This window comes from Cibotium barometz, chromosome 16, assembly GCF_041138505.1.
Source record: "Cibotium barometz isolate CiBa-2024 chromosome 16, ASM4113850v1, whole genome shotgun sequence".
Classification (NCBI taxonomy): Eukaryota; Viridiplantae; Streptophyta; class Polypodiopsida; order Cyatheales; family Cibotiaceae; genus Cibotium; species Cibotium barometz.
Genome location: NC_141061.1, coordinates 28,188,957 through 28,210,060, shown reverse-complemented (window position 1 = coordinate 28,210,060; position 21,104 = coordinate 28,188,957). Strand labels below are relative to the sequence as shown.

At 41.3% G+C, this 21,104-nt stretch overlaps 1 protein-coding gene across 1 annotated transcript; it reads right to left on the bottom strand.

Moving 5' to 3' along the window:
• Nucleotides 1-1,088: 1,088 nt before the first annotated feature.
• LOC147630520 (uncharacterized) lies at nt 1,089-3,269 on the bottom strand. The gene has a single exon (XM_086810414.1). It carries the CDS (start codon nt 3,196-3,198, stop codon nt 1,366-1,368), a length of 1,833 nt encoding a protein of 610 aa, XP_086666540.1. The 5' UTR covers nt 3,199-3,269; the 3' UTR covers nt 1,089-1,365.
• Between the last annotated feature and the right edge of the window lie 17,835 nt (nt 3,270-21,104).

Below are 21,104 nucleotides of genomic sequence, written 5' to 3'. Positions count from 1 at the left end.
ATACATGGCCACATCTCCACTCACCCCAAACTTTTGTATCGGGTTGTTATTCCTTATGATCCTCTCAGATGCCAATCCCACTAGTTGTAGAGACCAAGCACATCCTTGCTCCTTATATGCCAAAGGTACTAAGACAGATTACTTTGATGCTGTAAGAGTCAAAGCTTTTGGAATATAATAGTAAAAGAGACAAGGTTGGTAAACCCCCATCTTATCGACCGAGATATCCAAGGCTCGCCTTGGATGAATTGTGGTGGTTTTTTATTGGGTTATGTATCTCAGTCGAGATATGCCACACCCATTGAAAATTAAGGTTGTTACTTGTCCCAAGATGGTCAAGGTAGGACAAAAGTGAGGATCCTTAGCCTATAACCATCCATCAATAAGCACCCAACTTTGTTTTCCTCATTAATTAATTAGTTTGGTCCTGTGAACCATAGGAGGAAAGTTTTTTTTTTCTAAGGTGCATTAAGGGTTGATAGCTAAGGTTTTATCAGTTTTTCTTAAAGACATAATTAGAAACACTTATTTTTGCAATTTTTCTTTTTGTGTAGGTATACATGGCAGGCATGGCTCTCTCTCTCTCTCTCTCTCTCTCTCTCTCTCTCTCTCCCACCATCGCTCATCATGTTTGGAGACATGCTTTCTCTCTCTCTCTACAACCCTATCGTAGGTTCCTCCTGTGCGTTCTCTCTCTCTCTCTCTCTCTCTCTACATCTCTACTGTCGGTTCCTCCTATAGGACCCATGCACTCTGTGTATCACATTACATGAGACAAAAACAAAGCTACGAAGCTAAACGTGTATTTTTTTTCTTGTGATCTTATTCCATTCCTAAGTGCACACGAAAATTTCACCTGGCTACACACGCACCTAACTGCATACCACACACACATCGAAGTACCGAAAGGGGATACTACCCTTCTAAATATTAGCCCATTTTGTAGGTAGTGTGGACAAGCCGCTGCGGGACGAACCCCACAAGTGGAAAACACAGGCTATGCTTGGAGATCCATATATACTAGTAGAACTAGTTGTGATATATAAAGCAACATTACATGAGACAAAGACAAAGCGACAAATGATGGACGAAGCTAGATGTGTTATTTTTTTTTTCTTATGGTCTTATTGCATTCCTAGTCGCACACGGGAATTCCATGTGGTTACACACACCCAACTACATACCACACACACACCAGAGTACCACAAGGAGGTACTACCCTTTTGAATATTAGTCACTTTGTAGGCAATGGACAAGCCCTGGGAAGTACGACCTCGAGATTAAGGGACTTAAGTTCTATGACTAGGGTATCACTAGGCTACTAGTAGCCTTGGGACTAGACGTAATTTTGGGGATTAATATTGGCTATATAATGACAAGCTCCTCCAGCAAGGTGGTGTGCGAGCATTTCAAGATGTGGGCTGCAAGCTCGTCGAAGATGTAAAAGTAGCCGATCTTGGAAACCGGTGCTGACAGAATGTGGTCGCCCTGCACAATGAGAGAGGTGAAATAGGGGGGATCCAGCGAGCTACCAGGATGCATGCACGCCGAGTTGAGCCTTGTGGGAAGACCTGCAGCAAACACTAAGTGAGCAGAGAAGCTCTCTCCTGGAGCAATGAAGCGGCCCTGGATGACTGGTTTATTGTAATATGCCGAGAGGAATGCGTTGCCCAATGGCTCAGTAGCTGCGGTGGAATTAGAAGCGGCAAATGCTTTGAAGCCGAAACTACCTGAAGTGTGCTGAAATAATTCGTGCTCCAATTTTAGGTCCAGAGCCAAGCTGCCGTCGCTAGAAGCTAGCTGCGAGGAGCAGCTACAACAGGGCACGCGGAATTGCACAGCTACACATGCGAGCTCTCCTTTGAGCCGCATCATCCCGCTGGGCTGTAGCAGCTCGTATCGAATCCATTCCAGAGTGTTTTCTACGGATCCCGTGATCGTCAGTGGCTTCGACAGATCGGGCACCCATGAATGCATTCTTCTCTGATCCAGCTCTTCCTCCAACTCATTCACGAACATATTTGCGGAGAACACTGCTATTGCCAGACCATGCTGTCCCATCCTCTTGAAAAACTCGATGGCTGAAGCCTCCAAATTGTCGTCCTTTGGAGCCACGAAATCCGTCACTCCCGCCAGCCCCAGAATGCTGTTGATGCGATCCCCTTCATGCTTGCTGTCACGATCCGAGCACGCTTGCAGCGCTCTTTGCACCGTCGGGAAGGTGAAGCATGTACCAAGCAGAGTCTGCTCCCAGCTACTTAAACACATGAGCCAGTTGGAAGCTTTCTGAGCAAGACGAGCGAGACGCCAGCACTTCGATTGCATTCTGTCTGGCCTGCGTGCGCGCAGCAGTAAGCGCTGTAATACGCTCTGCATTTCCGCTAATTGTTTCCACAATGTATCCTCTTCAATCACTGCAATGCTAGAGTCGTCTTTGTACCAATTGGCTATCTCCTCCTCAAAGTCTTCCAAGCTCTTGCAGCTATTGAGACGATGCTGATCGGCGCCCACACGCACGCAGTACCGCCTGCACCTCGACACTGCTGCCTCTTGCAATGTCCACACTCTTGTGTGCCACCGTGATAGCAAATGCTTCCCCTCGTGTCTGATCAGCCCCATGAACTCTCCAATGTAGTGTGGAAAAATCACAGTGTCCTTTGCATTGGCATAAATCCATCCCATGTGTTTGATGGCCTCCACGACCTCTGCTTCATTGTGCTGCGCTATACACACGCCATCGTGCCACACATACTCTGCTCCTGCCGCCATCAAAACTCGGCACATCTTCAACATATCGCACAGTACTTCCCTGTGTCTCTCTCCATGCCCCGGGCAAGCTTTCTCTGAGCTCCGTGGCACCTTTGCAAAGCATGTTGTGGCGCAGGGGCAGTTGAAGGCGTCATAAACCGGCTGCCCATACGTGTGGGAGACTGCAGTGTAGCTACCGGCCAACCCATCATGCCAGTCGATCAACACCACTCGCTTCTCTTCTGCTGTGGATTTGCAGTCAATCATTCGGAATGGTTGGGGAGGTCCTCTGGGCAATTTCCTAAAAAACTCAGCTCTCAGGGATTCGTCTCGCTCCTCTTTGAAGCTTTCTATACTTCTGTGCTTCACAACCCTCTGGTGAAACATCTGTGCATACTCCAGAACTGGTCTTAGATGATCCCAAAGACCATCTTCCCACACATACTCCATTTCGTTAGCAAATGCTGTGTATGATTAATTGGATTAAGCCTTTAACGCCGGCACATTGTATGACAATGTACATTGTATACTATATAATGTTATTGCACTTCACTGTAAGAAAGACGAGAAGATCAGCAGCCTGGCCCCGTTGCATGGCAGCTGTCCGTAAGAGCATCTTTTTACAGCCCTTTTTGGAAACGGAATATGAAGAACACCACTGGTTCGATTTTTTAAGATCATTTTTTCGTGTTGTGCAGCTGTCGGTTTGTTTGTGGTTGGATAAGCCCAAAATCTTACTTTCCTCTCTTACCTTTACCAGAGCAACATCCCCTTTGCCGCCTCTACACGTTAGCTCCAATCATACATATCACCTCTTTAAGAAGCCCATTATTAAACGGACCAGCAGCTGTCGGTTTATTTGTCGTTGGATGCTGCGCCTTTGCCGCCTCGACACGTTAGCTCCAATCATACATATCACCTCTTTAAGAAGCCCATTATTAAACGGACCAGCAGCTGTCGGTTTGTTTCTGGTTGGATGCTGTACAGCTGTCGCATCACCTTTACCAGAGCAACACCCCTTTGCCGCCTCTACACGTTAGCTCCAATCATACATCACCTCTTTAAGAAGCCCATTATTAAACGGACCAGCAGCTGTCGGTTTGTTTGTGGTTGGATGCTGTACAGCTGTCGGTTTGTTTGTTGCGCCCAAAATCTTACTTTCCTCTCTCCTCCCATCACCTTTACCAGAACAGTTCTACAAACATCCAAATAGCAAAGCCTTTAGTATATACTTACCTTGTGCATGACATAATTATTTACATAATTATTTGCTCTATTATCTATAAGCAGATAGTGGGCATGATATACAACCAATGCTAAGAGTTTAAAGAGGTCAACTTATAGGTGTGCAAAGGTAGACTTCAATTCATATATATATGCAGAAGATGGTAACTATGTAGGCTATGAGTAAACCTAAGCATGTTAAAAGAGTAGAAAATTGAAATATTTTTTCGGTGGGATAATTTTAGAGGTAAATATCATATAGCCTATGGATGCAAATTTTGACCCACATAGGCATTTGTTTTCATGAAGGAAATTCTTGTTATGCAATATGGATAAGGGTGGCGGGAAGAAATTGTAGCCTATACATATGTGGTGGTGGTAAAAATTCATAGTATGCAAATATTGATGTTTGATCCAGATAGCCGTTATCATGAATGTAGGTGATGGTATATTTAAGAGCAGTGTAGAAAAGAGCTCTAGTTATAATTATTTAGAGTAAGTACATGTGAAGGATGTTAAGAGATGGTATGTCTAAGGGCAGTGTAGAATAAACTCTAGTTATAATTATTTGGAGGATATGCGAAGGATGCTGAGAGATGCAATCTTTACTCACGACATTGTCTTTGTGTACAAAGAAAAAAGAGAGGAGCTTAGGGCTTCTGGAATGGTGGTAGAGAAGAGCTTGGAGATTTCACGAGATGACGGTAGATTCAAGGTCCCCTATGCTGGAGAGCATACTACTACACATAGGCATGGCAGAGTCCAGGCTCACATGCACCCCCCTCCTTGACATAGATGGTCCCACCACATGTATTTGCTTATAGTTCTTCAGCTTTAAAATTGAATTGTAGAACAAAAATCAGGATTGACAAATCAATTGACTCGTGGTTTTTCAAATCAATGGAGCCTTGCACATCTGGATTAAAATCATGGATTATCTCATCATCATGGATTATCTCATCTAGCTCTTCTGCTATCATGAATTTTTGGCATCTACTATGTAGCGATATTATTTATGATACAAAGGTTACACGGTTACATAGACAAGCATTTTTTTTAATGACCTCCTCTCAAATTTGTAGTTAAAGGTTGCGACCATATGTGTTTTTCAGGTTCTTAGCCCTAAACTTATGTTCTACCTAAATCACCTTATCCTACGTATATTTTTTCTTTAATTCTATGATTTATAAGATTTTGTTAGCTACTATCGACTATTTGGAATGAGCTTTTATAGATTTATTGGTGATAAAAATAAAAACAATTCTCATAAAAAATGTAAAAATATTTCAAAGTTAAGAAAAATAGCCCCTCTAAAAGTTGATGTTTTACATCAAAGTTGATGCAAAACATTAACTTTACCACACAACTCGATGTTTTGCATCAAAGTTGATGCAAAACATCAACTCTACCATAAAACTTGACGTTTTGCATGAAGTTTCGGATGCTCCGGAGAAGAAAGTTGGAGGATCGGAGGTCGATTTTCACCAACGACTTGTTTTAGCTATTCCGTTCGCACCCTCTGCCTATAGATTCCACTCCTTGCCTACGAGATGGTTGTATTCACTCTTTTCTTAAGATTAGTGCGTTAGTGTTTTGTTGTTTTCTCTCATCTCTCTCTTGGAGCTTCAACAGTTTTGTCATTCGTCTACATCTTTCCGCTGCCCTCCTCTGACACATGGTATGAGAGCCCAGAGGCATCTAGAACTTTTGGGTGCGGGAAGGAGATTTCCATTGAGGATATGGCCATGTGGCTACCTCCTTAATTGCCCTCGAAATATGAGAGTTTCTATTCTTCACTTCTTACCTCAGGACGGATGAAAACTATTACCTAGGATGGGTTAGTGCCTATGGTGCTTGATCAAGAGAGCAGATTCAGGGACTCTTCTTCAATGAAAGGTACCTGGGCTTTTATTAGACAGAGAGGAGGGTAGCCTAACAAAGGAAAAGGTGGGCCACCTCCTTCTAAGGAATCCAAGGATTCAAAGCCGAAGGGGTCGCCAACTTCTAATTCTTTTGGAAACCAGAAGGTTTGCAATTATTGATCCAAATAGGGGCAATTATGGTGACAATTCCGGAGTCGCATGTGGGATTTGGAAGGGGAATCAAAGGATAAAGGGGCCAGCTCATTCGCCAAAGTTGTGGAGGAGTCAGCTTTCATCACCTTGATTGATCTTGAGTCCGAGACTCCCTCTCTAGTGGTTGAGCAGGCTCTTCCTTGTTCCCACTCTCAGCGGATTTTGGATAGTGGTGGTGCCACACAACACATAACTTATTGCAAGGATTGGCTTGATGAAACTGTAGTAATGTAGCGAGACAGAGTTGTCATTAGAGATAACTATACGATCCCCATTCATGGCAAAGGGACAATGCTCCTCATTCCAGATGGAAATGGAGGGAATTACACCTCAAGAGTGCTATATATTCCAAATTTAGGATTTCATCTCCTTTCTAATACATAAGATTTGCAAATTGGGCATTAAGGTGAAATTTATAGAGAACTTAGTGATCGTTTGGGACCCTCACTGACAAGATCCTTTGGGAAGGCATAAAAGACCATGGCCTCTATAAACTCATGGCTCTTTACTCTCACATAGGTACCTACACACATGATCTTTGGCATGCTAGATTTGGGCATCTTCATCTAGAGGCCTTGTGGAAGGCTTTTTGGGAGTAGTTGGTGGATGGATTACCAGATGTTGGTACGCATGAAGGCTTGTGTCACTCTTGTCTCAAAGGTAAACAACATCAGTAGGCCTTTCAAAAGAAGGCTACACGGTGAGCTATGACACCTCTAGAGTTGATTCATGTAGATTTGTGTGGCCCGATGTGCACTTCGTCTCTTGGTTCTACCAGTTATGTTTTTCTTTTGGTTGATGATTTTAGCTGGTATACCTGGGCCTATTTTCTCAAATCCAAAGATGAAAATTTTGATAGATTCTAAACATAGAGGACCTTGGTGGAAAAATAGTCAGGACAGCCTTTCTTGATATTACGAGCTGAAAAAGGTGGTGAGTTTACAATATTATGAGCTACATGGCATTCAACGGGAGTTTGCCAACGTAGGTAAGAGAATGGCGTGGTGGAGCGGAAGAACCAAATGATGATTGAGATGGCTCTCGGACTATGTTGGAACATTGGAGTCTTCCTCAAAAGCTTTGAGTGGAGGTAGTTGCTACTACTATTTATACTCTCAATCGGTCCCCTACTACCACTACTCTAGGGAAGGCCCCCTTTCAGGCCTACCTCGGTAGAAAACCCATGGTTTCTCATATTTGGGTTTTTGGATTAGATGCATTTTTTCATGTATCGATGCTAAGTCCAAGCTTCATATTTTGGTTGGTTTAACCTCATAATCCAAAGGTTATGAGCTCTACAATCCTACAACCTCAAAGATCATCGTTAGCAGAGGTGTGGTCGTTGATGAGACCTCATCTTCCATTGCAGAGGGGGCTTCTTCATCTTCCATGCCTAGTTCGACTTAGCCTCTCCTTTGTTCCTTGTTGGATCCTCATGTTCCTCTTCCTTGACTTGACTCGGCACGTCCTCGAGCACCTCAGGTAGAGGAAACATCCGACATTGATCAGGAGGGGGAGATTTTGGTGCATGCTCTACAACAAGCTTTATCTCAGAGTAGGTTTCCAATTGTGAGAGGGGATCTCGTATTCCCAATTGTTTATACCAAACATTGCGGGAATCTGAGGTAACATAGTTGCCTTCACGTCTAGCAGCAGCAGCAGCAGGGGTTCCCCGTCAATTAGAGTGGTTGCATACCACACGACATCATCTCAAGAGAACCTGTGCATCAATTATGCACGCATTGATATCACACATCTAGAAGGACTCAGAACCTCTACTCATATTAGGGAGGCACTTTCCCAACTGACTTGGAAATGGGCCATGAAAGCAGAGCTTCACTCTATTGAGCGGAATCAGACTTGGAAGTTGGTTCCTAGACTAGCAAAGCGGAAGGTGGTAGCGCAAATAGCAACAAAATTTCACTGTCTGTTGAGCTGTGATTTTTTGCTGTTAAGAAGCGAACCTGTGTTGCAGCAAAAATATCAGTGTTTTTAGCGATGAAAATAGCCCGACATTTGCCTACCCTTCTAGTTATAAAAACACTATTATTTTCGCTGCTACACCCTCATTTTGTTGTAGTGGTTGCTGCAACATGCTCAGTGCTAGACGTCCGGCTAGAGTGACGCAGATCCTACATCCAAATCAACATCATACTCATATGACTCACTCTCAGAGTCTTATGTTATTAAGGAATAACATACTACCTTGCATACATAAGAGAAAAGAGAAGAGAAATATGCTGCAAGAGTCAAATTTGGTGAATAGCACTTGGCCAACCCTATGAGGGTTAACTCCTCGATGTGAAGTTGCTAGGGGATCACTCCACACTCTCCTTGTGTCACCCAAGAAGAGAACCAATGCTAGGTAGAGAGCGAGGGAAGGAGCTATGGAGTGCTCAACCTCTACCTCATGCTACAAGTACGCAAATAAGACATAGTAGATAGCAAAGACAAGGTAGAGAAGGAGAGAGAGGAGACCATTTCCATTCCTACTCACATACACCAACAATCAAAGAAAGCAAGCAACCATAAGCCACTCAAATGAGAGAAAAGAGAGAGAGAAGGCAAACTCAAGTGAGACAAATGGGATTTTCCCTTTTCATATTTCATAAAATGTCTTATATACATATTTACAATGTCCGGCTGCCCAATTACAAGTGGGGGCCCAAAACTAGTCTTCCTAGTTTTACTAGCTCTATGTATATCAATTCCTCATGACCGGCGTTACACATGCCGTAAGCTCAATCATTCCATGTCTCATACACAATCAGCTCATTGCGCGGTTACAAAATGATAAGTTACAAAAGGGGCTTAGTAGCCACGTGAAAGATCATGTTAACCGGAGTGGTTAACATACACCCCTCCCTAGAGCAGGTCCGTTCTCTCTCGAAACTAGCTAGATCTATCTGTAATAGATGGAGTAGGTGCTATTGAAATCTTGGCATGACGTAGGAGTAGCGCTTGATGGAAGACCTGGTAGTTGGTGTGCAAAAGGTGGTCTCCCTCTCATGTCTTCAAAAGTTTGAAGTCGTCAAGCGGGCATCCACATAACTTGTTCCAAAGCTGCTTGAGGGTGGGCTCTTCATTGATGTCAAAAGTGAGACCTTGGGCGCCTTTAAAATGTAATGGTCCCAATCTAGAAACAACTACAGTAGCCTGATGATAATAAGATTGAAGAACCAAATTTTGGCGATCACGATTGCGTCACGGTCTTGGTCGTAGTGGTGGTGGATGAACTTGTGGAAGCGCCGAACCATATTCTCTTCAGTGCAGGGGGAGGTAGTTGGGGGTTGATCCTCAATGCGTGTTGTGGTGCGTTGCAATAGGTCTCCCAAATGAACTTTTTGGCGCGGAATGAAGACCGCTAGGCCAGCTGCTCACCCCCCATATAAGATCGAACGTTATGGGATAAGTAGCGGGCAGGTGGTCGTGTTGAGATATCGAGCTCAACTAGTGCTATGGTGGACATCGATGACCTGCCTGGGTTGATAGTTTCCACATCTACACCACTGGCATGGTTGGTAAGATTATGGTTGATATGCCGCCCCACTGGTATGATAGACTGTGTGTGACAGACATTTTGGATTACTAGAGACTGGCATAGTTATAGCGCTAGCTTATTTAGTCGAGTTCACATTATGGACCAACCCTTTTATGTTGTAGTAGTTGAGTACTAACCCATATAGTGTGTACTCTTATCTTTATGTTATGTTGGTTAAGTAGAGAAGAAGAAGATAGAAGAAAATTCAGCTATCCATCACTCTCTTATGTCTTTCTCTCTCTCTCTTGTGTGTGTGTGTTTGCTTGCACTAGGGTTTGAATCTCTCCCTCTCCCCCCACATTCTTTTTACAATATGAGAGCCTGGTTCGTGTGAGAGCTAAGGAGGCAAGCAAGAGGCAAGAACAAGCAAGAAAGGAAGCGGTACTACACAGGTAAGAGCACCATCATCTCTTTCCCCTTCTTGGTTTAGGTACAACACCCCCTTAGTAGCTCTGGGAGCTACACATCTCCAATTGAGGAGCTGTCTTCGTGGGAGTGAAGCTAGAGGGCAGGTAAATGATCCTATTGGACAGAGTTTTTTCAGCCAGATTCGCGTTTTGGGTGTGTTACGGGCCCCGTTTCATCATTGCAGGGTATTTTCGATAGTTTTCTGTAAGTTTTGGTAGGCAACTATTTCTGCTCTGAATTTGGTTATTATAGTGCAACAGTGCATTTTGGAATGTCAATGAATATGACTTAAAGATCAAGGGCATTGTTGAATCCCTTGGGTCTATCAATGTATCAGTGGAGGATGATGATTTGGTGAGTGTCTGCTGAATGAGCTTGGCAAAGAGTATAAGTCATTCAAGACCTCCATTGCAATTAGGGAGAATATTCCCAACTTTCGGGACTTGATATCTATGTTGATCGTAGAAGAAAAGGCTTTAGGTGTGAGGATTCTTCTTCACAAATCACAAACACATCGGAACAGGCCTTCTACTCTAATTTAGGTAGAGGCAGAGGTAGAGGCCGTGGTGGTGGAGGCCGACAAAGAAATCATAATTTTGGACAACAACAGTCCAATGATTCACAACAGTAATCATACAGAGGTGGAAGAGGCCAGTCTAGAGGAAGGGGGAGCTAAAGAGGCGGAGGTGTTGGCAAAGAAATCAAAATGTAAATAGCATAGAGTGCTATTACTGTGGTAAACCAAGACAAGATGACAAAGTGAGCAGTTGTTTGTGATGCAGCACATGCTTAGCTCCATAACTGGGGATGTGTTAGGATCTCAAGATATATGGTATGTAGATTCTGGCACCTCTAACCACATGACTAGTCATGTTGAGTGGTTTAGAGATATGAAGAAAATGAAAAAATTAGGTTATGTAGAAATAGGTGATGATATTGCACATCCCATTGCGCATGTTGGTAAAGTGCCATTGTCTATGCAAGATGGCAAAATAAAGTAGTTGGCTGATGTACTTCATGTTTCGAATATTACAAAGAACTTGGTTTCTGTTGGACAGATGATTGATCAGGGTCTGTAAGTGAGGTTTAATCCTCAAGGATGTTTTGTGGAAGACTTCAAAAATAAGTGCCGCTTGGTTGCATAGGGTAACATAAATGGCAGGATGTTTACTTTGGATGTGAATATTCTTGAGATAAAGGCAGTCGTGTTTGCGTATGGAACATGTGCCATTGCGGATATTGACATATGGCACAAGCACATTGGTCATGTGAATATATAGCGAACAACTGAAGTCTATGCAGGCCCAAAATATTGTTGCAGGTTTGCCAAAGTTTAAGGTTGACGGTATGCATAAGGTATGTGAAGCATGCCAGCTTGGTAAGAAGGCCAAACATGCTTTTCCACATGAAAAGCATGTCAGTGCAAAGCCATTGGATGTCATACATTCAGATGTACAGGGACCGACCAAGACTATAACAATTGCAGGTTGCAGGTACTATGTTACATTCATTGATGACCACACTAGGAAAGTGTGGGTTTATTTCATGAAGGAGAAATGTGAGGTGTTTGCTCACTTTCAGAGATTTAAAGCCTTGGTTGAGAAGGAAAAAGGCATGCAAATAAAATGCCTAAGATCAGATCATGGGGGAGAATATTTCTCCAATGAGTTCAGCGATATCCTGAGAAAGCAGGGAATCAAGAGGCAGTTTACGTGTGCAGGTACACTTCGTAATAGAAAGGTGTTGCAGAAAGGAAAAATAGGCACATTACAGAAGTGGCACGTGCCTTGATGGCTGCAAAGAATATGCCACATTACTTTTGGGCAGAAGCAGTAGCAACTGCTATGTATATTATGAATAGGACACTCACTGCAGCTGTTCATGGCATGACTCCTAAATAGAAGTTTACAAGCATAAGACCGGATGTGTCTCACTTGAAAGTGTTTGGGTGTATTGCATATGTACATGTTCTTGATGAAGTGAGAACAAAGTTGGATCCAAAGGCAGACAAATGCATCTTCATTGGTTATGCTATAGAGCAGAAAGGTTATAGATGCTATAACCTTTCTGCCACTCATGAGATGCGAGTAAGCATAGATGGTGTCTTCGATGAGATGAGTAGCTGATATGCACCAGTGGTGAAGGCAATAGAAGATGCAGATGTAAGAAGTGATGATGTTGCACCACATGTAGAGCAGTAATCACAGGTGCTCAATCCTCGAGCAATGGATCCAATGTTAGCCCATGGTCAAGTAAGTTGAGGAATGATGTAGGTACACATGTATCACCAAAAGGGAAGGAAAAGGTAGATCAACCTTTTGTGTGCCTGATCTGTCAGCAAGTCACTCATATGTGGATGGTGACTCTAGTGGCTCTGAGGAGAGCCTTGATGAGGAGCTTGGCATTCCGTCTGGGTTGCTCCTGGTGTAAGGAAAACCAAGGCTATTTTGAGGACACTTGGTAGTGATCCAGGTGTACGCAGGTCTACAAGGGTTAAATACCCTATTGACAGGTTGGGATATGATGGATATACAGCCCATCATTATGCTTACATGGTAAAAGCAATACAAGAGGTTGAGCGCACTTGCTTTGAGCAGGCAATTGGAAATAAGAAATGGGAAGATGCCATGGATGAGGAGATAGATGGCAACACTGGATGCAAATGCAACATGGGAGTTAGTGCCTTTACCTAAAGAAAAGAAGGAAATTGGATGTAAGTGGGTGTATAAAGTCAAGCACAATGCTGATGGTTCAGTGAGTAGGTACAAGGCAAGAATGGTTGCCAAGGGCTATGCACAGACTTACGGCATAGACCAGGAGACATTCAACCCAGTTGCAAGAATGGCAACCGTGAGAGCTGTCATTGCTATGGCTACAGTGAAGGGTCGGTCTATACATCAAATGGATGTAAAGAATGCTTTCTTGCATGGTGATTTGTAAGAAGAAGTGTAGATGATGCAGCCACCAGGTTATGACAGTGATGCACATTCAGATTTTGTGTGCAGGTTACGCAAAGCCTTGTATGGCTTGAAGCAGGCACCCAAAGCATGGCCAAACAAAATCAGGGAGTATCTTGATACCATTGGATTTTAGATATCCAATGTAGATTTTTCACTATATGTGAAAAAGACAGATAGAGGGATCATGCTATTAGTCATCTATGTGGATGACTTGATTATCACTAGTGATAGTGATGTAGACATACATGATGTCAAGATGCTTTTGAAGTAGAAGTTTGAGATGAAGGATTTGGGTGAGCTGCGATATTTTCTTGGGCGGCATAGAGGTGGTGAGATCACCTCATGGCACTTTGCTATTACAGAGGCACTATGGCTTGGACATGTTGTCCAAGTATGGTATGATAGGCTGTAAGCCTATTTCAGTGCCATTGGAGCAGAACACAAAGCTTTCCGCAGATACACGTGAGCTTTTGGAGGACCTGTGAGATTCTTCCCTCCAGCTTTTGAGGTGTACAGGTGTAAGAACCTCCTCTTCTAATCTTGTAATTATTCCCCTCTTTGAAATAAAAGAAAGATTCTGTTTTACCCTGTTTTGATCTAGAGAGAGAAAATATCTAGAGAGAGATAATCCAAAATTGAGATATTTTTGGATATAAAAATCTTCCTAGTGTCTAACATGGTTTCTCCTAAAACAAAAATTCAAAAAAAACTTTTCAATGTGCAATTGAGATTAATTGAAAATAGGTAAAAAGGACCTTAGTCTAAGGGTCCAAATTTTCAAAATTTTTTGAATTATGCTCCAATTAAGGTTCCTATTGGCCAATAGGATCGATCCAAGTGTGGGGAGGAGATAAATCCAATTTATAAAAGAAAAACCCCCAAAAATGAGTAAATGCTCACATAAGATGAAGACTTGACTAAGGACAAGGTTTATTAGTAAAAAACTATGAGTATTACTAAAAAAATGAGATATTTTGGGTGTAATGACTCAATTTTGACACCTTGGTAGGAGAAGGGGGCTCTTCAAGGAGGCGCCTATTTCACATGTGTGGTGGAGTTTTAAACTAAAAAATATTGTGATATTTTTATCTCTCCTCTCTCCTAGATCAAACCAAATCAAAAGGGAGTCAAACTAGGTCCAAATCTTGTCCAAATTCAGCCAAATTGAACCTCAAAAATTCTAGAAACTAGTTGGACTTGGTTAGAGGCCTCCCTCACCTATAAATAGTTCCTTAGCCCTTTGTAAAAAAATATGAGAATTATACCATGCCAGTATTATATTGAAATAATGATATTTTCTATAATTATCCTCTAAAAATCCTCCAGAAATTGAAGAGATTGGAGCTTCTCTCTCTCTTCAATCTTCCTTGGAGACTTCATCAACATACCAAACCAATTGATTGGTTCGAGGCCTCTACTTTGATCAAAGAGTCTAGGAGGTAAATTGTGGTTTATGGTCTTTTTTCTTTAATCTCCAAATGTTTCTCTCTTCTCAACCCCTCTCAAGCTTGAGAAGCATTTAGTTGAATGGCTTTTTAATACAATTGAATTTCTTTAATGAATTGTGGTGATAAAACACATAAATTTTTATTTATGCTTAAATTAAATGTTTTTTTTAAAGCATGTCTCTCTCTCTCCCCCAAAGAATGGTCATTCCTATGACATATTCTATATTCAAATGAAGCTTATCATGAAGCAATTCTCTAATCTAAAAGTAATTTCTATGCTTGTCAAATTAGAGGCCAAATAAGTGACTTTTTAATGTTTTTATGCTATTTAATTTATGGAAAAATTAAGAATCAAGTCCATAATTGGATATTGATCCAATTAATGGTTATTCTAATCATAGGGATATTACTAAACTTTATGCTTTCAAATTATTTGAGAATTATTAGTAATAGCAGCGGAGCTATGATAAATTTTTTTTAAAAATAACACATAAATCATTTTCATTCATAATATGAAAAGAGGACTTCCTACCATATTCTAGGATTAATCATCCTAGATTGATTGAATGATTCTCATTATAATCATGGAAATTTTGATTTTTATGTTTATGCATAAATAGTAATTAGCAAAAGAGGAATATCTAATAATTCATTTAAATGTTAAAAGAGGAACTCCTATGACATTTGGAATTTCATTGAGATGGGAAAAGAGAAATTCCTAGTATATTGAAATTAATGAGTATTTTAATTAAATTCAAAGATAAAATTTAGATAAATTTATTTTATCTATGAGAAATATTTTTATGTTAAAAGAGGAATTCCTATGACATTTGAAATTCCATGGAAAAAGAGAAATTCCTAGCGTATTGGAATTAATGAGTATTTTAATTAAATTCAAAGATGAAATTTAGATAAAGTTATTTTATCTATGAGAAATATGTTTATGTTAAAAGAGGAATTCCTATGACATTTAGAATTCCATCATTGAGATGAGAAAAGAGAAATTCCTAGTATATTGGAATTAATGAGTATTTTAATTAAATTCAAAGATAAAATTTAGATAAATTTATTTTATCTATGAGAAACATTTAAATGTTAAAAGAGGAATTCCTATGACATTTGGAATTCCATCATTGAGATGGGAAAAGAGAAACTCCTCACATATTGGAATTAATAAGTATTTTAATTAAATTCAAAGATGAAATTTAGACAAAGTTATTTTATCTATGAGAAATATTTTTATGTTAAAAGAGGAATTCCTATGACATTTGGAGTTCCATCATTGAGATGGGAAAAGAGAAATTCCTAGTATATTGGAATTAATGAGTATTTTAATTAAATTCAAAGATAAAATTTAGATAAATTTATTTTATCTATGAGAAATATTTAAATGTTAAAAGAGAAATTCCTATGACATTTGGAATTCCACCATTTAGATGGGAAAAGAGAAATTTCTAGCATATTGAATTAATGGGTATTTTATTTTAGATGAAATTACTTTATGAGAAATATTTGATGATAAAAGAGGAATACCCATGACATTGGAATGCAATTAATTAAATGCAAAAAGAGGAATTTCCATGGTATTTGAAATCCAAGAAATTAAATGAGAAGAAGAGGAATTTTTAGTATAATTCAATTTATGATTATTTATCAAAAGTGAAAATATGGATAGAATTGATTTCTATAAATCCCATGAATCCTTTTATTCAAAAGAGGAATATTGAATATAATTCATTTGAGAAATTGAGAATGAATATGGAAATAGTCGTCGAGAAAAAGAACCTTTAATTAGGCCAAGCAATTGGCAAAAATTTAGAAAAAGTCCCATTATTGGGATCAACCTCGAAAAAGCTATTAAATGGGAATAGCATGTGAATGGATGAGATAAGATGAAAATTGGATGTTTATGTGTATGTGGAAGAATGGATGTGGATGTGTATGTGGAAGAATGGACGTGGATGTGTATGTGGAAGAATGCATGTGGATGTGTATGTGGAAGAATGGATGTGGAAGAATGGACGTGGATGTGTATGTGAAAGGATGTGATGTCGATGTAAGTGAATGAATGAGATGTGATGTGATGTGAATATGGGTTGATGCGAGTGGATGAGACATGATGAGAATAAATGAGGAAAGATGTGATGAGATTGGAAATGATGTGAGAATGGGTATACATATGAATTGGATATGGATTAAGTAATGTGGACGGATGTGGAACAATGTGAAAGACGAGAGTTCATTATAGGAACTATATTTGACATGTTTTTAAATGACCATTTTATGTCAAAAATGCTGGGAAAGCATTTTGATCCTCTTATGAATGAGGTCATGGAGACCCAGTTGATAAAGTTGCAAAACAGCTGACGGAGAGTATGGGCAGCATGGGGATTGTAGTGTCACTACTATGAAGCTTCTTCTTTCCCTTTTCTTGAGGGCAGTCCTAAGAGCGGATGTTGCCTTGGGTATCCATTGATGGCGGGTAGGGAACTGTAGTGACACGAGGTGGAGGATTAGGTTGGGGAGATTTGGGGATCCAAATGTGATGATTGTTCTCATAGAAGTATTGGGCTCGGAGAAGAGGTTTTGGGATCCACTAGGGATTTGGTTTTAGACAAACTTGAGGGTTCAATTGAGGGTCAGAATGCCATGGAGAGAGCTTGGGCTTGTGTTTGTCATCATGTACCCTATAGGCTTGAGGTTGGTGAATGTGTTACCATTTTTATTTTCTTAACGAATTTCTCTAATGAGGTCAAGATACTAAACTAACCTTCATCTAATTAAATCAGATAGAAGGGAAACTATTACAGACTTAACTTGAAGGAATCAACGCTTTTTTCCTAATTAAATCAGGCACACAGGCGTTGATCTATTCATCAGAGAAGTCTTCAGGCTTTTAATTAACTACTCCAGTTCTAAGTGTATTCCTATTGATCAATTTTATTAATTAAAACTCTACTCATTCCAGCCTACTAACCCCATCCGGCCCATGGGTTAGCCACCACCCAACCACTAGAATTGGTAGAACCAGACAAGTACTCACCCACCCATAATTGAATGCCTTTCTTAACTTTTGCTTTAGAATACAGATACGCACACACGAGATCTACAACTTTGATTCGCCCTTAATATCCTTGCGCTACAAGAAGCTTTCGAGGTACCCAATGGCGAGATAGCAAACCCTATGTAGTTAGTGAAGTTAGCAATGTTAGTTGGGTTAGTGTGACGTGGTGGGGCACAGCAACTTGTGAAACGGCAATGTGAGTGGGCTATTGCCATGTGTGGTGGTGGGGAGTGTGTGAGTGGAATTGATGTGGTTGTCATAATTAGTGGCCTCTTTTTGGGGGGCTGGATTGATAGGACTATGGTGATGGGATGATTGTGGGTGGTGGGATGGGAAGTGCTTGGCATGGGGAAGTAGTGGGGGAACTTGCTCTTCATCCGTCATGAGAATAGTGACTTGGCCCAAAGCCAATTGTAGGGTTGCCGCCCATGCATCCCAGTCAATGTTGCATCAGTTATGCCCCATCCAACCCCTTCCAACATGGAGGATCTCTTCACACATTGTTCTTGTACGGATTACGTAGAACTTCCCTTCCAAGGGATTATTTTGAATGTGGAATAAAAGTGTGACTGTACCCATGCAATGAACATGTTGTGATGCAATAGTGGTAACAATTTGGCCATTAGCTTGGGGGTAATATGGGGAGGACTTTCTATGGGTGACAAGGAATTCTTGCAAGAGAAATTTGATTACATCATTAACGAAGTGTGTCCCATTTTCACTGACGAGCTCAAGGGGGAAACCAAAGCATGTGATCACTAACTCATAAAGAAATTTAGCAGTCGATCCAACATCAGCCTTGCGGGTTGTGAGAGCCTCTGCCCACTTTGAAAAATAATCCATAGCAGCAATTATAGAACATGCTTGAGTGTATTTGATTGCCGGACTGATAGGTCCAATGAAATCTATGCCCCATTTCTCGAATAATTTGTAAGGACACTATAGGGTTCAGGGGCATGTGGTCTTTGAAGCATGGAATGGCCGTATGCTTGCACTCATCACATCGTTTGATGTACTCAGTAGTGTTAGCCATTAGAGTGGGCTGCCTATAACCCACTACCGCAAAGTTCCCCCAGCGCAAGCGGAGTGAGCCTATTCAAGGAGGAAGACATATCTTCCTAGACACAGCGTCAAAGGATTCTATCTTTCCCCAGTTTATACAATTGACCTATAATGAGTTGGTAGGGGGTAGCCTTTTTGATCAAGTGGAGGGTACGGTCTTTGTTAAGGAGGGGATCAATGGGTAAGACATTGGTCAAAAAGCAAGCCACTTCCTCGCCCCATTCCGAAATCAAGCATAGTTGGAATAGGGCGGCATCTAGTAGATCATCATCTACACCCACCGGCTGTTCACTATTGGGAATCCTTAACATGTGGTCTGCAAGAACATGCTAAGAGCCTTTCCTCACCGCCGTAATGGTGAAGTCAAACTCAAGAAAAATAAGTAGCCATAGAGTGACTCTTCTTATCATACAAGGCTTATTTACCAAGTATACAGGAGGGCTTGATGGTCTATGAAGAATACAAACTTGGTCACTAAAAGATAATGGCAAAACTTCTTGATAGTGTAAGTGAAGAATACAAACTTGGTCACTAAAAGATAATGGCAAAACTTCTTGATAGTGTAAGCCGTGGCTAGTCCCTCTCTCTCAGTTGTGGTGTAGTTCTTCTCATCTCTTCATTGAGTTGGTGGTTGGCAAAACTGATGGGGAAATCCATCTTGTGTTCTCTGGTTGTGGGCCAGCACCACGCATCCAATAGAAAAGGCTGAGGCATCGATGTGGACATGAAAGATGATATCCTAGTTTGGAGATCTAAGAATTGGAGCACTTTGCTAGGCTTTTTTGAGCATAGTATAAGCCTGTTGTTGGCATTCTTCAGTCCACTCAAAGACGACGAGGAGTCCATAAAGAGACTAAGTGATATTAGCGTACATAAAAATGAATTACCGATAGTACCCGATGTGTCCCATAAAGCATTAGACTCCCTTGAAGTTTGTGGGTGGTGGCAGCTCTAAGATGAGCCTCACTTTGCTATCATCGGTCAAGATTCCTTGCTTGGAAAATGATGTGTCCTAGGATCACTCCATGTCAAACCCAAAATTGGCATTTCAGTGGGTTCAATGAGATGCGGTATAGCCTGCACCTTTCTAACACTTTGTGCAAACATGCAAGGTGCTACTTCCAGGAGGAATTGACACAAAGGTCACCCATGAAGACCTCAAAGAATTTTTGAAGATATTCCTTGTAAGCCATGCACATAAGAAGTTGGAAGGTTCTGGGGGCATTGGTCAACCCGAAGGGCGTGACTCGGTATGCATATTCCTTGTAAGAAGTTGGAAGGTTCTGGGGGCATTGGTCAACCCGAACGGCATGACTCGGTATGCATAGGTGCCCCACTCAGTGTGGCAAAGGCTATTTTGTGCTAGTCTTTTGGATTGATCAGTGCCTGATTATAACCAGAGAATCTGTCAAGGAAGTTGCAGGCTTCCTTTCCTACTACTCGCTCTAGTATATGTTCTATGAAGGGTAGGGGATAGTGGTCCCTGATGGTGGTTGCATTGACCTTCTTGAGGTCGACGCACACTGACTTTACCGTTCTTTTTGGGCACTATCGGTGATAGGTGATACCCACTCCATATGCTTGATTTCGTAGATGAATCCAGCATCATATTCCTTCATCAGAGTATCTATGGCATCATTGGCAACTAGAACGCTCACCACCTGTCCACACAGGGGCCTTTTCAATAGTTCCTAGCCCATAATACTCGGAAATATAATCATTTATAAAAATCAAGATGGACTCTCGTTGAAGATCAGCAAGATCAATCAACAGATCCATATAAAGAGCCATGGACTCATCCATTGAAGACCAGCAAGGTCAATCAACCAGATCCATGCCCGGTTTCACAAAACAACTCTTACTCCTTGTTCCAATATCTTCCTCGACGCACGCGTGGGTATCCTGGGCGACCCAGAGCCCGAGCACCGTATGGTCAGCACCCTCTAGGATCCTTCGCAGGTGACCTAGCGCTTCACTCATAGGCCGCTTCCTTGGTCCCTCATCCACCGTACCGGAAGCTCACCATTTTAATCGAACCGAGGCTGGTCAAGACCTCGGCCGACCTTGCTACGCGAGACGTCCTCCATTGACAGCAGTTGCAACTTTATCAGTTAGGTCTCCACGACCTTAATCACAAGACGGTCAAAATGCTTTCCTAGCATTCTTGACATAAAACAGCCATTTACAAACAGCATTTACAAACAGTTTACAAATACAATTTCTATATTAACTCTCATTTTTCCACATTATCCCTCATATAATCCACATTACTTATTCCACATTCCATTTATATGTGTACTCATCCAATCACATCATTTTCCATCTCTTCACTTCAGATTCCTTCACATCACATATCATATATTCACATCCATACATCCACATCCACATCCACATCCACATTCACATCCATACATCCACATCTACATGCTTACCTCCATTTTCACATCCTCATTTATACATCCACATCCCATATCCACATTCATACATACACATCCATATCTACATCCATACATCCACATCCACATCCATACATCCACATGCATACATCCACTATCACGTCCTCACTCATACATC